Source organism: Cyprinus carpio, chromosome A13 (assembly GCF_018340385.1).
Source record: "Cyprinus carpio isolate SPL01 chromosome A13, ASM1834038v1, whole genome shotgun sequence".
Lineage (NCBI taxonomy): Eukaryota > Metazoa > Chordata > Actinopteri > Cypriniformes > Cyprinidae > Cyprinus > Cyprinus carpio.
In genome coordinates this window covers 14,694,209-14,715,439 of record NC_056584.1, presented here as the reverse complement: position 1 = coordinate 14,715,439, position 21,231 = coordinate 14,694,209, and the positions used below count along the sequence as shown (strand labels likewise).

Genomic DNA, 21,231 nt, shown 5'->3' with positions numbered 1-21,231 from the left:
AATGTGTACAATATTTCCATCTACTTGAATTTTGTTTCATTTACATTACATTTACATTTAGCCAGATGCTTTTATCCAAAAGTGTCTTATTAATTAATTCCATTATTATTTTATTTTTTGCATATAATTCATTTGATAAAAAAAAATATAATAATTCACCAAAGCACTAACTAACCTTATCAGTTATATAAGAGTTTAAAGATCAAAGGTTTAGATTTTTGTTTTTGAGATCCACAACCACAAGTCAAGGGACATACAAGAATGATGAATACCAGGCATGAAATTCTCTCTTTTCATATTAATCAGGATCACAGTATAAAAGATGGATGGATATTAACATACCATCTGAAATGATATCTGTTAAACAGACAGGCAACAGAGGTTTGTGTTTTACCAGAGAACAATGATTTATAAAACCTATTAAACCCCATAATCATAATCGGGGGTTCCTTCCATGTAGGACTTGTATGAACACTTTGTAGTTGTCTGTGCTGAACACACACTGTGGCTTTTACAGGAGGATCCTCCAACATGTGTTTCAGTCCACTTCTTCAAAACTGAGGAGTGCCCATCCAAGCAGCTGTGAAAGTATGAAGACATGTTATCTGCATGAGTCTACTTGTATAACTTTATTTATTTTTTGTAATCCACTAACTGATTTTGAGTGTCTTACCTCTTTAGTTTTAAAACAATTAAAATGTAATAACTCATATTTTTGGGTAAAACATTTTTTAAACATTATTCAGATCCATCAATCTCCATCCCTTTCAAAACCATGGCCACATCATGTAGTCAATCACTGTATTCAAATCAATCGCCTCCAAAAAACTTAGTCTTCTTGTTGACAAGGTCTGACAGACATACAGAAAGCAGGAGTTTATACAGGAAGTGAAACAGAGATATAGAACTCAAACTGAAAAGTATCATCAGAAAAACCAATATTGGGTCTTTATTTCATTCACATTATAATATTACCATATTTCAACAACAACTCATTAAATTGGGCAAGTTTCTCTTTAATTAACACATCTTCTCCTTTTGTCTTGCTAACAGGGGTCTTATAGGAAGTAGGGAGTCACCTGAAAAGAAACACCCATTCATACGACTCCGATGAAAACATTCAATTCATCAATCTAGCAAGACTAAACATACAGTGTGGAAGTGATTTGGGAAATACTTTTTAGAAATGCTCCAGCAGCAGTTTTCTGTTGGGCCCTCTCAAATGGGTCAGATGGGAGCAGTTTTCTTCTCAGGGTAGACCTCATTCAGGTACTCGCAGGTGATTGGAGACTCCCATATCAACTGAATGCATCCTGATCAAAGCAGAAACAATGTTTTCCAACCAAATATTTTTAAAATGATTGTATTCATGCAATGTCATGGACATCCTCAGCACAAAAGAAAACCTTTCATACCTAACTTCATTCTCCTCAAATAACTCACTTGCCACTTCCCATTTGCATTTATACTCATTTAATTCCCTTGGCATTGAGCACCAATCTTGTCCACTGGGCAAAAGGGCAGAATCTCATGCTGTAAAGCTGTATATGTTTTTTTGGCACAGGTCCAGGAGCAGGGCTTCCTGTGACACAATTTAAACAAAAAACATGTTGGACCTGATATCCCTGACCATTTCTGCAATGGCATTGCTGTGTTTAATAATGTGAGTCACTTTGCACATGTTGCCAAAATGTCTTTTCAATGTCTATTCAAGTATAATCAGGTTTTTAGTGTTGACAAGAGCATTGTACACGATGTCACATGATCAGTCTCTACTAATAATCTCTCTCTCTCTCTCTCTCTCTTCTCTCTTCTACACACCACACACACACCACCCACACACAGGCAAAAACAAGCATATTTTAAAAGTTACACTTGTTCAAAACGGTAAAGCACATGGAAGGTCTCCAGTGACTGCAATCTGTGACGGTGCTGATTCCAGGAGCGCATGACGCAGCACTCAAAATATCATCGGTAATATGCAGTGATGATTTCATAAAAGTGCAGTGTCATACTGTCGTCAGCACTAAACACACCTGCTGGCCCATAACTGTTATATCACTTGTCAAGTTTTCGAGTACAAATTCTTGTGTACAATGAAATAACAATGACACTCCCCGTTTGCTAACATAACAAAGACACATCTGGACATGTTTCAAGCCGTCACTTAAGATGATCGAGTAGATGTTAATCACAACACAATCCTGCTCAGTCACGGCATCTACAATAAACTAAACTAAAAAAAAAAAAAAAGACATACTGCTCTAAATTGCATTTTGGTTTCTCATAAGTCATAACGAGTTTTTATTACCTTTTCCAAGACATTTCTGAGATTCTGCCATTTTAATCAACTGTTAGCGTCAAGTCAACTTCAATTTAAATACTACTGTTGTTTAGATTAACTGAACGCGACAGTTAACTGTCATTTCATATTTAGCTATAATATTTAATTTTTCACCTCACGCATCGAAGTTAAAGAAAAAAATACAAAGATACCGAATATATTATCATATTTAATATGATAATTGCTACACACACTTCGTTGGTAAATGGAATTTTATGGTCGGGGTTTTCACCCGAGTGAAGGCGCATGTATCGAACTTTAAACCCTGCCAAACAATAAAATAAAGAGTTTTTAATTTACACTTAAGTTGTACCTTATTCTTTCGAATATATGTAACTTTATTGACGATCATGTAGGCGTACAAGCATTTTAGTATTTATTTTTCGTCATTACAAATTTTCTAAATGCAACATTTACATTTTTATAATGTTTTCCCTTTTAAGTGGTTCTAAAATTTAAAATCGTCAAATGTATACATTTGTATACGGACCTGTCATTTTTAACACCCATGTGCAATGTTCGCATTTTCATACTGATTTGTGGTCCGTCAATATCATAACACTTTGTCTTACATTTACAATGAATTACTAGAAAAGACCTACATCTGATTATTGTGTTTAGAAGAAAGTCTTGTCACACACACACAGAAAAACAATGGATATCACTTTAATTACTTTATTTTGTCATGTATACAGTAAACACGTTAAAACCTAAGTGTTTCTTTCATAAGATCCTTTTTCTTAACCCATGTCTGAAGCATCCTCAGGTAATAATCCAACAAAACAAACAAAATATAATAATAATAATACGCAAAATCGTATACAACAGTTTGTGACGCACTCTCGTGTGATGGTGATCATCTCTGGACAAACCCATGGTTAAAAACCGTGACTTAAAAAAGGGAATAACATGATTAAATAGCTGAAATCGATTTATTAGAATTTGCCCACTGATGAATGATCACATTCATTCTTAGCCCGCTAATACCTGATATGAAGATATTGTTGCCATCACTGCAAAATCCAAAATTTAAAACAGGCTGTGCTGGTATATGTCTGACCAAACACATTTTCACGGGACCTGTTCAAACACTGTTCTGCCTTTCAATCTGTCTGTTTTAAACCTGTACTGGGGGCCTTGCATAATTCTTTATATTTCAAAAAGTGAAGTTGAAGTGCATTAGACGGATTTTCATTGCCGGACATCACACCTTTCTAAACATTCACAGTGAGCCTTTAAAGTGCAGATGCTGATGAATTACCATATTTAATTGGAAAAAAACCTCAAACACCTTAAATGATAGTACATCAGCCCATACAGAGAACTATGAAGTACGTAAATAAATACATTTTTGGAGTTACATCGCCTGAATTTTGTTTGCATGTTCTTGGTTCAGTGTCAATTGAAACTGCATCATCAAAATATATAGAGTTGCTACAAGATGTGATTTTAAATAAATTCATATACTGACAAAGAAGTTCCTTTATGATGAACAATTCGTACGAGTCAACACAACCCTGATCCAGTGATGATGAATAAATGTATTTAAAAGAAAGACTTGTTACTTTCTGTTACAGAATTCACCATCATTCTACAGACGCTGTGATTTAGCAACCAGGGATTTCATATTTAGTTCCAGCTCCAGTCTTGAGCCTTGTGTGAAAGAAAAAAGCAGATCCTATGATCATGATCCTATACAGAATTCTATGAATTTGATAATAAACCTAAAAAAAAGTGCTTACCATGACGCTCTCTCTGATTCTCCTCAGTGGTTTCGTTGCAGTAAACTGGTAAGCTGACTCAAATAGCGCTGGTTCTCCCCTCGAGTAAATGATTGACAGAATTTTCTGAAAAACAAACAGCAGTATGAAGAACAAACACTCGTGATTACTTTGCTGATCAACTCAGCCACAGTGTTTTGAAACCTAGGAGGTGGTGTTTTACTGTTAGTATCACTACCCAGAAGGCCGCTCATCAAGGCTTGGAAGAGAAATTTACCCCTCGTGTGGCACTTGCAGGGACATGGGGAGGCGAGGGAGCACTGGGCTTGAGTCTGGTTCCATGTTGACAGCGAGGAGGGCATCTCTCCACTCTGACTCACAGAGCTTCGTGTGGTGTTTGTGCCTAATCAAACACATTCAATTACAATCAGTGCTTAAAAATTAGTTTAAAAAAAAACTTTTTAGAAATGCTTTGAATGCAGTTCATCAGAATTTAAAGTCAGAATATTCATTTGATTGTATTAGTTTTGCTTTGAGTTTTTAACTTGTTACTTCATTTCCAAGCATTTTTTACAGTAATGCCGATGTATCATTATTTGTTCTGAATAATTTTACACTATCTTTCAAACTATTGTTTTTAAAAATATTTTTTTTATGTTAATTTAAAATGTTTGGGAAAGTCGTGGCCTAACGGTTAGAGAGTTTGACTCCTAGCCCTAAGGTTGTGGGTTCGAGTCTTGGGCCGGCAATACCACAACTGAGGTGCCCTTGAGCAAGGCACCGAACCTCCAGCTGCTCCCCGGGCGCCGCAGCATAAAATAAATGCTGCCCACTGCTCCAGGTGGCTGTGTGTTCACAGTGTGTGTGTGTTTCACGGCTGTGTGTGTGCACTTTGGATGGGTTAATGCAGAGCAGAGGAATTCTGAGGTAAAGGTCACCATACCTGGCTGTATGTCACGTCACTTTTTTTTTTCTTCACATTCATTTGATAAAAACTACAGTAAAAGTAATATTGTGAACAATTTTGAAAGTTTAAAATAACAGCTTTCTTTTTTATTTATTTTAAAATGTAATTTTTCATTCTTGGTGATGAAACAAGCTGAATTATCAGCAGCTATTATTCCAGTCTTCAGTGTCACATGATCCCTTCAGAAATCATTCTATTGTGCTGATTTGGTGCCCGAGAAACACTTCGTCTTATTATTATTATATTAATGTTGAAATCAGCTGTGCTGCTTCATATTTTTGTGTTAACTGATAATACATTTTTCAGGCTTCTTCGATAAATATAAAGTAAAAAAAACTTTTGATGTTTGAAATTTTTGAAGTAGAAATCTTTTGTAAACTATGTAAAGTCGGTTACGGTTTGATCAACTTAATGCATCCTTAAAAAAAAAAATCTAACTGACCCTTTTTAGCAGTCGTTTGACATTTGGTCTTTAGGTTCATGTCATCAAGTTCCAAATAGATGGAATGATCAGACAATGGTATTAACGCCCACCCCAATACACACTAAAATATAATGATGGAAAGTCCATGATTATGGTGGATATTATAGAGCATATCTGGCCATAAGACTCACACAGGCAATCTTCAGTAAGTGCCAGAAACTCTCTCTGTCTCTTGATCTGCATCTGCATGACAGTGCTGGCCTTGCCTCCTTAATGCTCTCCCATGTCCTCGCTTCGTTTTAGGGAAGAGGTCGATGATCTTCTGGCTTACTCAGAAGGATTTTACTGCAAATAAGACACAACAGGAATTCTATATTTCAATCCATAAAAACCCCGAAATGCTAATATTAATTTATTAACTAGATCGCAGGTAGAACTTTAAAACTTGAATCATCACAATCCTCTTTTAATGTGAATTGGATGGTTTCAAAAGTTTTTACCTGAGGTGTGCATATAGATCCCCATCAGTACACGTAAGTCCTGATTTTGGACAAAGTCTGTACAATGACCTTCACCATCTCAGAACTGGGTCACTTCGTAGCCCGTGCTGGGGGGTCTGGCACTAGGGGATTGAAGAAGAACTATATACTGACACATGTAACTTACATAACAGTAAGAATATGTAAGGAAATTTTACATACACAAATAATAATCCAAGTACTTAGAATTGGAACATGGGGCAAAATTTCATTAATTAATGAGGCATGGGCAAGATGGGATTGCACTTACTTTTGTAAGCATTTTGCCTTCAGTTTTCCTGATATAGATTTCAATTGCTCTTTCTTGCCTGTGTTGAGACATGATTTCAATTCTAAAAGGTTTTAGATGGTAAGGCATCTACGCTGCGAAGTTTCACATATCATCGCTGAAAGAATGGACTTACAGGTTGCTCCATGACGTCTCCCCCTTCCTTTGTCGACGGCGCATAAGACTTCTCTGAAGCTCCAACAATTTCTGAGTGCAAAGCCATTATTCCTCACCAGATGGCCGAATCTCTGCCACCTTTAAAATCAAACAGAGCCTGTAAGTTGTTGCTGAAACAATGCCATCCCCCCACTGACAATAAAATTAACAAAACACTACTGCTCAAAATTTGAGGGTCAGTAAGGTTTGTTTTTTAAAGAGAATTAAAATCTCTAATCATCAAAGATGCATACATTGACCAAAGGTGTCAATCAAGACATTTATAATGTTACAAAAGATTTATTAAAAAAAAAAAATGTTTTACAGAATCCTGAAAAAAAAAGATTCCACAAAAATATAAATTGTATTATTAAACACCTTTTCCACAAAATTCATAGTAAAGAAGGAAGGCAAACAAAGTAAATCTTTTTAGAGCACTAGGATAAGCAGATTAGAAATGACTTTCTGAAGAATCATGTGATCATGAAGACTGGAGTAATGACTGCGTGAAAATTTAGATTTGCCATCACAGGAATAAAGTACATTTAAAAATTACTATCAAAAAATAGGAAACATTTATTTTAAATTGTAATAATTTAAATAATTGTTTTAATTAAATAAATACAGCTTTGGTGAGCCATATAAAAACATAGAAAAAAAAATAATGATAGTGTACTACATTTCTATGTTGGTAACATGACAATAGTAACGGTGATGATACACGGGCAAGTGTGTTTGCTTGGGCACTTTTCCATTGAGAATTAGCAACAATTTCTATCTGGATTGGTCGTGGGCCCTATTTCTCACCCGTTTGCCCACTGATGGCAAGATTGCCCAGCAACATTGCTCAAAAATTAGCCCCATGTCTCATCACATTTGGATGAGCAGTTAGGTTTCAAAACAAATGTATATCATTTATCACACAGCACCTGTACAAACGCAGCAGCCTTCTCTTCATTTTCCTGCCAATAGCCTTCAGCCTCTTTTCAGAGGCTTCAGAAAGAAAAAAAATTGTTTTAGATTTTCATCAGTAATGCCTTAATGACTACTTGACTATTCAGGCATTTAAGCCAAATAAAACATACATCTGCCATACTGCATCTGATCACTGTACTTCTCCAAGTCATACTGTATGCTGCTCTTAAAAGTCAAGCTTTGCTTTGAGCTGCTGCGAAAAGGAGAACATCATGTTCTTTATATCTTGTAAGGTTGGTGTTGTAGCGGAGAAGGCTCAACTAAAGACACCACAAATCCGAAATAAAACACTGATTTTTGAGCAGGAAAAGTTTCTATACATTAATTAGCATGGTAATATAAAGCCACGTACATGCGCTGCACGTTGGCCCTGGAAGAGACGGCTGTAGTCTTCTCTGAGGCCACAAATGTAGCTACACTGCCTCCCCCAAACCTTTTTGAGGGTACTCAGAGGGAGCTGAGTTTTGGTTTCCCCGCACTTAAACAGAGAAATCAAATTGGTGGAGACTTTAAAGTTCTTTGGGAACCAACTGAAAAAAAACTGGACTAAATGTTTAATCGCAAAAAGTACAACCTCCCTTGAGCATATTTAACTGAACAAACCTAATCCATAGGAATGGCACATTAATCATTCAATTCTTACCGATAAAGTTCACACTCTCAGGAAGTGTTCTAGCTGTAAGAGGTCCTGAAATACTTGGTCAAACTCTTGTCAAACAGATATACAATGTAGCTGTCCCATCCTCTCTGATAATTAAAAAAAAAAAAGGGTAAATAATAATTGATGCTGATTTATAAAATGTACTTTAAGAGCAGGAGAACACATTTAAGAGCCAAAAAAATACTTACTACTCCATCTAACACACACTGTGCAGCAGGGTTTCCTGGGATCTAACATAACTCCTGTTTCCCTGCAGAAGCTCTTGATTCAAAAGTTCAATTTTGGTCTCGGTTCTCAATCCTCTGTTGCAGAAGTGGAGCCCTTCATCTGGGCTGAGCAGAAATGAAGTGAACCTGGGTCGTAGTCATGTTAAGAGATGTGCAGCAACCTACAAACGAAATCATGCTTCAGCCTATCTTTGCTTGTTTTGCATTATTACGGAAGACAACTGATTGCCCATAGACGTAACATTCTAATGAAATGATGCAATAATGCCAATGCCAAACCTTCATGTTCGTATTTGATCTAGTAGAGCGAAGCACTGGGGCTGTTTTGTGTCTGGATTCAATCCTCCTCCTCTCTGTACTGGGTCCCACTTGAGCATGGCAGCTGTAGCAGCCCCTCCACCAAGGCTCCAGTAGTGTCCTGCAGTACCAAAAACAACTAGCCAACTCAGAGACACAGAAAAACACTTATAACAAATTATGGAGCAAGAATGCAAGGTTTTCTGGTCTGCATTAAGGCTACCTGCTCATATGGTTTGGGTATGGAAGGTGGGTGGAAAAGCGGACCTCGCCATTCATGTCTTCTACAGCCATTATGTCCTTAGGACCTTTGTTTCGCACTTTGCTTGTCCTCCTAAGCAACAAACAAAAGCAATTATGTTGTTATTTGACTGTTTGACTGTAATTCCCTGTGAACGTAAGAATACAAGCACTGTGACCTAATTAATATGTAGGTTATCAGGACACGTACCACCTGCACAGGCTGCAGATGTGACGAAAATGGGCCGAAATCCACAGCAGCACTCAAAGATCATGGTGCCAAAGCTCCAATAGTCCCACAGTGACTGTATACGACTTGCCTTCGAACAGCTCTGGAGCCTGAAACAAACAAGATGTCACATGACCCCTTCAGAAATCATTCTAATATTCTGATATGGTGTTCAAGAAACATTTCTTATTATCATGCTGAAAATTGTTCTGCTTCGTATTTTTGTAGAAACCATAATATAAAAAAAAATTCTGGATTCTTTCATGAAATAGAAAGTTCAATAGAACAGCACGTATACAAATATACTTATAAAAAATGTAACATTACATATGCTTTTACTGTCACGTTTGTTAAATTTAAAGGGATAGTTTCACCCAAAAATGAAATTCTGTCATCATTTACTCACCCCTCAAGTTGACAGTAGCCACTGATTTCCAAATTATAGGAAAAAAAATAAAAAACACTATAGAAGCCAATGCCTACCGTCAACTAATGTTACCAACATTTTATCAAAATATATTCATTTGTGTTCAAAAGAAGCAAGAAACTCATATAGGTTTGGAGGGTGAGTAAAATGATTACAATTTAAATGTGTGTGTGTGAGTGAACTATTCAAATGATTACAAAGCAACAACAAAAACTGACCCCCCCAAACTTTCGAATGGTAGTGTAATGTTGACTTATTGTGATAAGAGCCTTTTCTTTTCACTAATGAATGCAAGAGACATACCAGATATTGTAAAGTTCCCCACAAATGAAGTACATAGGCTCCCCTGGTCTAGGTCTTTGGCGTAGCCAAGGTCGATTATCTTGTGGACGAGCTGCATAAACTCAAAAAACATTTGGTTGGAAAACTGTACTTCTATATAACAAGAATCAAAACTACTGAATAGAAAATACCTTTCCACTGATATCTTGTAGGGGTACAATATTCTCTGGCTTGAGATCTCGGTGAATTATCTTATTCTCATGGAGGTACTGGATTCCAGAACCTGTTGAATATAAAACATGCGGTTTTATTTACCACCCTAAGTGATCGACAATAGAAGTACTAATAACAGTTTTGAAAAGACACATTACCAACATCATTGAGTAGAGCCAACACCCCTTCACTCTCTTTTAACCTCCCAACAATTTCCTGGTTTGCTGAGTAACTACAAGATGCAATACAAAGAACAGAAATGAGTTCGTTAAAAATGTCAACACGATGGCAAATGTCAACATGAACATGATGCAAGAAAAGGACCCTCACACACACACACACACACACACACACACACACTTTCGAAGGTCCCCCTTGGAACAGTATTCCATAGCTAAAAGCGGTAAATCATTCAAGGCAATGTGCATCATCTCCTCGGGTACATCCTTTGCTGTCACCACATTAAGGTGCTTCAGCCTGACAAGAAAAAAAGATGAAAAAAAAAAATTAAAAAATAAAAACAGTAATTATTATGTATACATAAAATATATACAAAAAATAAATATAAAAAAATAAATTAAATAATATATATATATATATATATATATATATATATATATATATATATATATATATATATATATAATTATATAGTGTTTCATAATCTGAAAAAAATGTACACACTTTTTCATAATCTGGATCTCTCGCTCCATCTGTCTTTGGGGGTTTTTTGCATTAAGTTCAAGGCGACAGAGCTTCACAGCAATTTTTTCTGAGGTTTCCTGCAAGACATTACAGTATTAAGAAACTAACCTTTCTTTGTCTTTCACATCTAAGCAAAGGAAACAAAACATTTTCACATCAACAGCATTTAAGAGTAACATCAGTGGCAGAGCAATACCTCATTCTGATAAAGGTAGACATGTCCGAATCCTCCTGTCCCCAGCCTCTCCTTCATAAGCCATGACCCACAGAGCTGATTGTGTCTGAAAGGTTTCTCCATCTGCACAGCAGTAATACCAGACATTTATAATGGCTGCTTCCAACACTATGACAGCCACTCGTGCTTGATTAGATGTAGGCCCTTGAAGAGAGTATCTACGATACTGTAGATAGCGTAGATGATGGTTCATAAGCGAAACCTTTCATTTCTGACATAATATTTATTTAGATATGGTGACACAGCTAGCAGGCGAGCTAACGTAATCCAAAGTGTCAGCCGGTAGTGACTTACCTTGCGTCAGTTTGCGTTTCTAACTTGCATGAACCGACCACATCTGATGTGGAAAACTGTGGGATCTGTCAAACGAGCGTATTAATCCATAGGAAACAACAAAGCTATCCATTTCATCCTTAAACGAGTCAGATGTCAGATTTGCTAACTGGCTAACTAGCTACGCGTAAACAACTCGATGTGTTGAACTGTTAGCCTGCAGTCTTACAAGCACCCAAATGTCAGCTTTCCATAACACCAGGCACGGTAAAACGAGGACCAGAGAGCAGCTGAAAATCAAAACAACTAAATCTCGCTGACCTAAAATACTGATGGGATACAGTAGCGCTGACTGGCGCACTTGTGTGATAACTGTTATTGACGGCGGCCACGCCAGTCAGCTGCTACTCCAGTCAAAAGCGAAACAATGTCAGGCGCATGCGCGGTGCGTTAGGAGCCGTCTGGGTTTCGTCAGCGCTGATCTAGGATCAGTTGGTCATTGGCCCATGCCATATAACGAAAGCGAAAACAAAGTTCGTGGCGCTGATCTCAAGTCAGCGCAGTCAGCGAGGACCTTGAGAAAATGGTACCCGGGTGTTTGTGAAAGTAAATCCAGTGGAGCAAATTTGGTTCGTTCTATATATGAATCATTGGACAAACGATTAATTAAAAGTAAAATAAAATAATAGTGAGATTTTGAAAAATGTAAAGATAGATAGATAGATAGATAGATAGATAGATAGATAGATAGATAGATAGATAGATAGATAGATAGATAGATAGAACCGCAAATAGATGTATGCTGCTTCCACCCTTTTTGCATGACAGTTTTGAAAAATGTAAAAAAAAATAAAAAAAAAAAAACCTATTCTGTCTTATATCTCTTTTTACAGTGAAGAGAGAAGTAAAATGTGTCTCAGTCTCATAGGGTCAGAGTGACAATACTTTCTTAGGAAAGTTTGTGTCTTTTTTAAGACTTATCTTCTCTCTACGTTGTATCTTGGACAGTGAAGAGTTAGGCTATTCTGCCACTTTACTTTCTATTTAGGGCCTGATAACATTTCCAGTTTATTTAGATTTTTACTGAAGTTTATCTATAATGAACAAAATATGCATTTAGTAGCATTTATGATTTTCATTTATTCTGATTTGGTTCTGCTCATCAGTACTGCTCTGTCTGATGTTTGTTAGATGTTAAGTGACAGACGAGACTGTGCTTGATTCACACTGCAGCCTTGCCTCACTTCACACTTTTGAGTATGAATAATTCTGTTCTTTTATTTATGTTCTTTTACTAATGTTTATTCTTCACAAGAAGCTTTCTAAGAATTTCTTTCTTATTTAGTGTCTGCTACGTTTCTACCGGTTCTTGATTAACGGGGATGGAGTTACTCTTACTCTTACCTTCTCTCCTCCTTTGGATGCTTTGTACCATGGTGCTCTGAGATTTATAACTGGATTGTAAATTTTCAACTCATCATTGTGAATTATATAAAAAAGTTTGCATGGCCTTCTTGAGTTTTTGGAGAAAATGCACTGGCATCTGTTGATATATATGGCAATTTTGGGTCATTTGCCAACTTATCTCTGTTGTCTCAAAGGACTTTGTTTGAAAATTATTCATTTACGTTCTCAATCAAATGATAATTTTTGTGTGCCCCTTGTCAGAACTGAGCTTGCTAAAACCTCTTTTAAATATGCCGCCACTTCAGATTGGAATCTCCTCCAAAAGGAGATGAAGTTACAAAACTTGGTGTCTTATCATTATTTTAAGTCTTTATTATGTAATTATCTAGAGAGCAACTTAATGGTGTGTAATTGTTTTTAACCGGTTATATGTTTGGTTTTTGTAATGTATGTTGTAACTATGTTGATTATTTGTATATGCAAACTTAGCTGCCTATCTTGGCCAGGACACTCCTAGAAAAGAGATTTTAATCTCAGTGAGTCTTTTCCTGGTTAATAAAAGGGTAATGATTACATCCGTGGTTTATAGATGTTTTTTTGTTGTGAATTTTACCCCAGATTGTCAGATTACCTTTAAATAAAATCTGTTCATCTGCTTACTTTTTTTTGTGGATCATTTTAAAGACATATATTCAGATGTTATTTTGTATTTATAGCAGATAGATAGGAAACAGATCTAAAACTAATTTGTAAAGTCAACATGTGGTTTAGCTGAACCACTGTGATGTGATAAGGCAAAGCATGAGTAAATATTAATTCCAGTGTCCAGGAGATGGTGCTCAAGACTTTAAAATGCAAGTACAAATCCATCTCATCAGTAGCATTGGACAGTTGACCTATCTAAACATGATTTTTATTTTTTATTTGAATAAACCTAATTTTGTTCAATTAAGAAACCTTAAATTATATTTTTAATTTTAAATTAACTATTCTAATTGAATATGTCTTTATCTAGTATTTGTAAAGGAAGTTGAGCAATAAAGTCTGTATCAGTAAATGGGTTGCGGACACTGATAATCTCTTCTATTGAAGTGATTTCCCAATGTCAAACATGTCTGCATATTTTCTTAATAGAGGTCATCTTTACAGGAATAAAAAAAAAAAAAAAAAAAAAACTTATCTTAATGATTAGATAAAATGCCCATCTGGCGATGAATATGAAGTATGAATGCATATGAATTTAATTACAGTGTTTGCATAAAAGAGCTGTATAGCTCAAACCCTGAACATAAGTATTTATGCAGTATTAGGCAACGTCATGCTGCATTCTACGAAAAGAAGTCACTTACAACCTGATGGACATCATCATGAAAGGTGATGCAAACATTTAGCTGATGCAACATATATCGTATCACAGAAACCAAACAATAGCAACACTGGAAGTTCAGTAGTGTGTTGAACAGGAAATGTGTGTCTGTAATATTTCTTAAGATGATAGAAAGGTGTCATCATCTCCTCTGGCTCTCTGATTCATGAAACCCCCCTCATTTATCACAGGATGAAATTCAGCTAAAACAGAGGGGCATGTGAATAAGATTAAGAAAAATGTCTTGGCGTGATTTAAAAAAAAAAAAAAAGAAAAAAAAAAATTGCAAAAATGTAACATCACATAAAAGCCCGGATTTCAACTTTATGATAAATCAGGCATGCAAACTGTGGCACGCACAGGAAACAGAATAAAAACATATAAGATTGGCTGCAGATGTTAGGAAACAACAAAGAAATGCAATTTCATCATGCCACATTACTCTAGGATTTTAGAAATACATTGTCTGAGTAGAAATTGACTGGCAATGGCAATCAGATTAATGATGACAATGAATCACCTAGATGTATATGAAGAATAACACACATCTGTTTTGATATATAATTAATCTGAAAATGCTGATTTTTTTAAATGTTATCTATACCACAACAACTTATTAACCCGTTAAAGATTTTTTTATTTTTTTATTCTCAAAACATGTTGTGAAATAGCCAGTGCAATATAAAAAACATAATTATTGTCAATGCTTGTGTGGCAAAGTTCCTTTTAGAAATATTTAGAAATATTATGAATTATTTAGAAATATTATGTGTTAGAAAAAGGGGAAAGATCTTGAGTAATTTACCTTGAGTCACAGTTTGGAACTTCCACGAAAAGCATAGCCAACTATCACATTGTTTTAGTGCACAGCGCATGTGCCGGGTTGCCTGAGGCCAGACCCTCCTCATCCAACCACAGATTCGTCACTATAAAGGCAGTAACACTAACAAGCACTTGTCAGCAAAGCACTCAGTTAGCCCAGTGCAGCTCTACACCACAACATCTGCAAGCAAACAAGAAATCAACTGCATCTACCAGAAAGGTAAGCAACAAATACACTGGATCTGCTTTGCTTTCATTCATTTACATTTGCATATTGTGCCTATATAGCTATTTTTCACTGACTTGATTTATACATATTGCATGTGGGAATATAAATGAATTAGAATTACATTTAAATATGGTTTATCTTACACTTTTGACAAATAAAGTAATGCCATAGAAGGTCCATTTTGGGGTTCTTAATAGTTATTAAAAGAACCATTTTTGGCTTAGTGTGATGAAGAATTTAATAATTTAATTGCAAAGGACCTTTAGCACAATGGAAAGGTTCCATGGATGTTTAAGGTTCTTCATGGAACCATAGATGCCAGCAAAGAACTTTTATTTTTAAGACTGTAAGTGAACTATATAGTAAAACATTTTTATAACCAAACAGAAGGATACAATTAGAATTCATAAAATATCAAAATTAGATTACAATTTAAATAGAACCTTCAAAGGCTGCTGTATATTTTATTATAGTAACATGTCTGAAATTTGCCAGGAATTTATTCAAAGGTACTGGCATTAGTGATTTTTTTTTTTTTGCATTAGTGATCAATGAACTATGAAAATGAATGGATTGGATGATGGAAAAAAAACTGATCAATGGTGGGCTTATAAGTACTATTATACAGTATGCATGCTTGCTTGCAGAATTAGTGCTTGCAAATTCATGTGATTTTCTTGGCAATACTTGTATAATTATTTGTCAATTTTAAAAAAGTTTCTATTAACTTGAATTTTCCCTGCTTGTGATCAGATAGCATGTGCCTTCTCTTTTAAATATGCTTCTTATAAATATATGACTCACTTCCTCAAAATGTCTCCCAAAAAAGGAAAACCTTGGTTTGCAGTCAAGATGAAGTGTATACTCGTGATATTACTGTTGACATGCACCCTGTGCTTTATTGAATCAGTAAGTAGAAAAAACAAAACACAAGACGTAAAAATTCTTATTTCCTATTGAGAGTTTTTAATTAGAATTAACCTTTTTTACCCACACTTCTAAGATTAATGTTTCTGTTTTTAGATTTAAAAGCCCTCGGGAAAAAAACACTTCTAATCGAGTAAAAGGTAAATTTCTTTTGATTTTGTCACAATTACATTAAAGTTTTCCAATAATATGCTTTTGATTAAGGTTGTATTTTTAGCATTTGAATGTACAGTATAGGCGTAATCATGGACTTTTCTCTTTTTTCTCAGATAAGTGCATACTAGATGGAAGCAAGGAAAAGCAAAAACCGAAGTGTCAGTGACAGTCAGTGGGCGGATATGTCTACCGTGGAATTCCATCCGATACAGAAACAACCCATTCTATAACTGCTATCATAACTACTGCAGGTATTATTTATGTTTATATTTATATTTATATATTTTTATATATTTTTTAAAAGGCTGAGACCTCTGAATTTTGCTGTTTTAGGAATCCAGATAATCAGATACAGCCATGGTGCATTGTAAGGGGAAAAAATCGTTATGTACGGGAATACTGTGACATTACCAACAGGAAAATGAAACCAAGTAAGTAGAAGTCCATCTCTTTTAAGCCATGGGAAACATTTTATAGCAGACTGACTAATATGGCTTACATTTGCACTTGCAGGCACACTGAGTCTACCAAAATCTGACCCATCAAAGCAGGACACAGGTAAAATTTTGTTTGATTTAATTTTTTTATTGCCCGTTCTAAACAAAAAATACTCAGATGCCAATTAATTTAGTGAAAATGTAAGGAACATCCCACTAGGATCCTTTTACAACAGAAAATTCTCTCTCCTCACAAACTTCATGTTTCTTCATTATTCAGAATCATCATGTGGGGAGCGACATTTGAACCTCATTACAAAGATAATAGGAGGAAAAAAGGTCAAAGGTTGAGTCACAGCCTTGGATTGCAGCTATCTTTAATGGAGTTGGATTCATTTGTGGAGGAACCCCTTATTGCTCCATGCTGGGTTCTCACTGCAGCCCACTGCTTCCCTGGCGGGTATGTCAACCTGTGGTTAACGGAAACATTTTAACTTCTATGCAAACAATTGGCAAATGCACAGTCCGCTCCTGGGATCTATGTCTTGTATCACCTTGTCAGGTTTATTTTGTGATGATGACATGCTGACAGCACGTTATCCTGCTTATTAGTCATCAAATATTATATTAAAAGCTTCCACTAAGAAAGAAAAAGTCCACTACAGCATACAAAAAAATCGATATTACAGTAATAGTGTTCAAGTTCTCTGAGGTCATTGTCACTTATATCTTTTACCAAGTTGCAAGATGGCACAGGTTGGGGGGGGGGGGGGTGATGCAAGAGACATCAAAGTGGGCAGTAAAATCATGAGGAAAGAAAAAGAAAACAAATTAATAAGCAACTTTTGAACAACCTAGGTGGCAAATTGCATACAGACTACAAAGAAACATTTTGGCAAGTGGCAATAATGCCCCAATTCATGGGTAGCCAATTGCAAACCAATAAGTTATTATCTAGATACAGTGTTGTCATGGGCAAACAGTGAATATTACGAAATATCAGGGCCGCTGAATGCTGTGTTTCAGATTTAAGTATTCCAGAGGCAGTGTAATAAAACTGCTTAATGCAGTTTAATGTATTGTCATCGCATTGTGGTATAACATAATTGTACTATTTATTTGCTTTGAACTGTAAGGAAACACACATAAAGAGATACTCAGTCTTTTCTGGGAAAGAATGCCATCAATGAAACCAATTCTGTCAAAGAGCAGCAGTTCGTCGTGAGCAAACTTGTGGTTCATGAGGACTTTGATTACACAACTGAAAAACTACAATAACGACATTGGTACGTTTGCTTTATATTTTAATTATTCCAGCAATTAAAAGAGGAGTGCATAAATAATAATAAGTAGTGCAAATCTCTTCCTTTAGCTCTTTTTGAAGATAGTGGACAGCAATGGACAATGTGCAGTGCGGACAGACTCTGTGAGAACTGCATGTCTTCCCCCTTTCCAGAAGAGGCTTCCTGCAGGATTCTACTGTGAGATTGCTGGCTATGGAAGACATCAAAAGGGTAAGATGACACACACTGTATGCTAAGCTAGATAGATATCTGAGAACAATAACAATGATCACTTTTCCTATGACAACAAGATATGAGGGCAGCATGGTGTGTCCAAGTTGATCACTTCATCACTTGATCTATGATATAAAGTATAAACACAAACTGGGACATCCTATGATTATGACACAAACATACTGTACTGGATCTCTGAAAATTTAGCAGAGAATGTAGCTGGACATTTTAGTAATGTCATTTTGTCACTCTGGATGTCAATGTTAATGTCAATGTTCCCAGGACTACGTAATACATGAGATGAACATAAATGTCATCATTGGTTTTCATCTGCTTTTTAAGGAGGCTTTGAGTACTCTCGATATCTGAAACAGGCCCAGGTGAGGCTTATTTCCCAGAATGATTGCCAGAACAAGTATTACAGCAAGGACGAGGTCAATAAAAACATGTTGTGTGCAGCTGATAGAAACTGGGAGAAAGATGCTTGCAAGGTAAACCAGAAGTTTTCACTGATGATTGAGAAATATGACATTTGGCCAAGACAAGTTAAAATATCTTCATAAAACTCTAAGAAAATACACATCTGAATGTGTTTTAATTTTTTTTTTGCTTTCAGGGTGACTCAGGAGGGCCTCTGGTGTGCGAAGTAAATAACACCATGTTCCTATTCGGTATAATTAGCTGGGGAAAAGAGTGTTCAAAAAAGTTTAACCCAGGAGTTTACACAAAAGTCACCAACTACAACAACTGGATCTCACTGCATACTGGTTTACCCAAATATACAGCAGGTTCCAGGTATCCCCAAAAGGATTAATTATGACAGGGTCACTTTATAACACAAATGTGAGCATTGCTCAGATGCTTAGCCACTCAGGATAATTTTATATTTTGTGCAGATATGTGCCAATTGTTTATGCCATTTAGATTATATACGGCCAGCTACTGTAATCAATAGGAATCATCTTTGACAGTGTTATAATGACATGTTCCTGCTTTTATTGAATAGTGATACCAGGTGTATGAAGGATACATAGAATGACGACTGAACAAGTTAATCTAAAATTACTGATGTTAATGACATGGCCACTGGTCCAGTTTGTGGCAATAAATATATATATAACTATATATATATATTAAGAAGGAGTAGTAGTGTTTCAGAAAGTTGTTCCAGAAAGATTCTTTAAATCAGTTTGACTGGGCATTATCTCTTTATTCATTCTTTTTTATTGTTACTTGTGCAATGATGTATTATTTAATATTTAATTTAATTAATGTATGAAGAACAATATATATATATATATATATATATATATATATATATGATATATATATATTATTCCTTATTTCCCATGATTAAGATAAACCATTGTATTAATACCCAATTTTATTTGACATTAAACTTGCTTTAAATCTCTTCACGTTCTTTCATTTCATTCATGTTGCACACCATAAATATTTTCTTTAAATTTCTACCAACTGATGAATCCATACTTATTAAGCATTTTATAAACAGTTTAATAACAGTAAATTTCTTCCTTGTTTCCTTTTCTTTTTCCTGCTTTGTTTCTTTTATTGGAAACTAAACTTTCTTGTTCCATTAAACGAACTTAATTAATATTGTAAGGTAAAATTGTGGAATATGTCACGGAAAAGGTCAGCATTTTCTATTTTTCCTAATCATAATGATGGAAAGGTCCTTTTTACCCCAAGACGTTAAGATATGATTGATACCGAAACTGAACTGTTAAAAATAAAAAAAACCAATCCGGGAAAAATAGTAGTATTATTAGTTGGTGACAATTAGTTTGGTTTTTTCCTATACAAAATTAAAACCCACAAACACACACACATACACCCCAACACACACACACACACAGTGAAGATAAAAATTAAGAACAATCAAAACATTTTTTAAATTTTTTTTTCTGAAATTTTTTTAAAAATTTCATCCCCTCAAATTTGAAGAAATATTATTTTGTGGGTATCCACCTGTTTTTACTAACATGTTTTACAAAATAAAAAAACATTATTTTGGAAAAAAAAGGTCTCAAAATTAGAGAACAGAACCCGTGTAGCACAAAAGAAGATTAAAACCCAAAATTTTGGGGGTTACAGCTGTGGAAAATTGTAGGAAGTGTAAAATTTCCAGCACTTTCGGCAGGACATAATTATTTCTTCTCACACTACACGGGCCCGGATTTTGGGTCAACTTTTTCTTCCAGTTCTGCCATTTTTGGTAACTGGGGGTTTTTTTTTTTAGCCAAACCTTGGTCGCCAAGGATTTTCCAGGTTTTCCCAGTGGGGTTTTTGGGATCGGGAACGGACTTCAATTTTTTAGTTTTTTTAAAGGGATCTCCCCCCCAAAATAAAAAATTTTTTTTATTAATATTTAAACCCCCATGTCGTTCCAAACCTGAAAAAGTTTTGGGTTTTTCTTGGGAAACCCCAAAATTTTAAAGATATTTTGGATAAAAACCTGGAGGTTTGAGACGCCCCCATGGACTGCCAAAAAAAAACAGTGTCAAGGTCCATAAAAGGGTTTATGAAAAGGTCATCATCAGAATACTCTATCTGCCGCGATTTGCAATCTGGGTTATATTAAAGGAAAAGGAACACTTTTTTTTTAAAAGAAAACAAAAAACGACTTCATTCAATACCTTTGTAAAGGGGCCTCCTTGTGTCCCCTTTTCCCATATCACCGTTTCTGCACCCCCAAGGAGGGTTTGTTTCTAGTGTCCCTTTAGCTTTGTTTAAAATAAACACCCGTTTTTCCTTGGGGTGCAATGACTAAAACCTCCGGGTTTTTCACCCAAAAATTTTTAAAAATTTGTGTTTGAAACAAACCGGAGCCGGAGAAATCCCGTTTTGTCTTTTTTCGCCTGTTCAAAAAAAAAAGATTTTTGGCTTGATTTTCTTTTTATTGGTTTGGGGGAAAAACGATAAACCACAAAAAAAATTCTTTTCCCCCCCGGGGCGGTCATGAAAACCCCACCCCTTTCTCCCAAATTGGGTAAACCCTTTTGGGGGCCCTGCGACGCCATCCCCATTTTTCAACAAAAAAAATCCCCCCCCCTTTTAGATAGCCTGTGGAAAACTGGAAGTCTTTTTTTAAGCTGTAAATGGTTTTTTAAAATGTAAGGGCCTGACCTTTTAGACACCAAATGCAGCCATCGCTTTTTCGAAAACC

At 35.6% G+C, this 21,231-nt stretch overlaps 2 protein-coding genes and 2 pseudogenes across 2 annotated transcripts; 2 read left to right on the top strand and 2 right to left on the bottom strand.

The window, feature by feature from the left end:
* Positions 1–420: 420 nt before the first annotated feature.
* On the bottom strand, positions 421–2,342 carry LOC109091937 (annotated as a pseudogene).
* A 1,593-nt stretch (positions 2,343–3,935) lies between these two features.
* Positions 3,936–11,626, bottom strand: LOC122133916 (annotated as a pseudogene).
* A 4,611-nt stretch (positions 11,627–16,237) lies between these two features.
* Positions 16,238–16,898, top strand: LOC109092165 (urokinase-type plasminogen activator-like; the record flags this gene model as incomplete). The annotated part of the gene is made up of 4 exons (XM_042768311.1): positions 16,238–16,341; positions 16,424–16,521; positions 16,604–16,648; positions 16,808–16,898. Coding segments are annotated over 4 exons (318 nt in total), but the record flags the coding sequence as incomplete, so codon positions are not given.
* Positions 16,899–17,274: 376 nt separating this feature from the next.
* Positions 17,275–19,174, top strand: LOC122147159 (urokinase-type plasminogen activator-like). The gene is made up of 4 exons (XM_042768310.1): positions 17,275–17,283; positions 17,900–18,041; positions 18,387–18,535; positions 18,661–19,174. The coding sequence occupies exons 1-4, from the start codon at positions 17,275–17,277 to the stop codon at positions 18,856–18,858; spliced, it is 498 nt and encodes a 165-aa protein (XP_042624244.1). The 3' UTR covers positions 18,859–19,174.
* Positions 19,175–21,231: the final 2,057 nt, after the last annotated feature.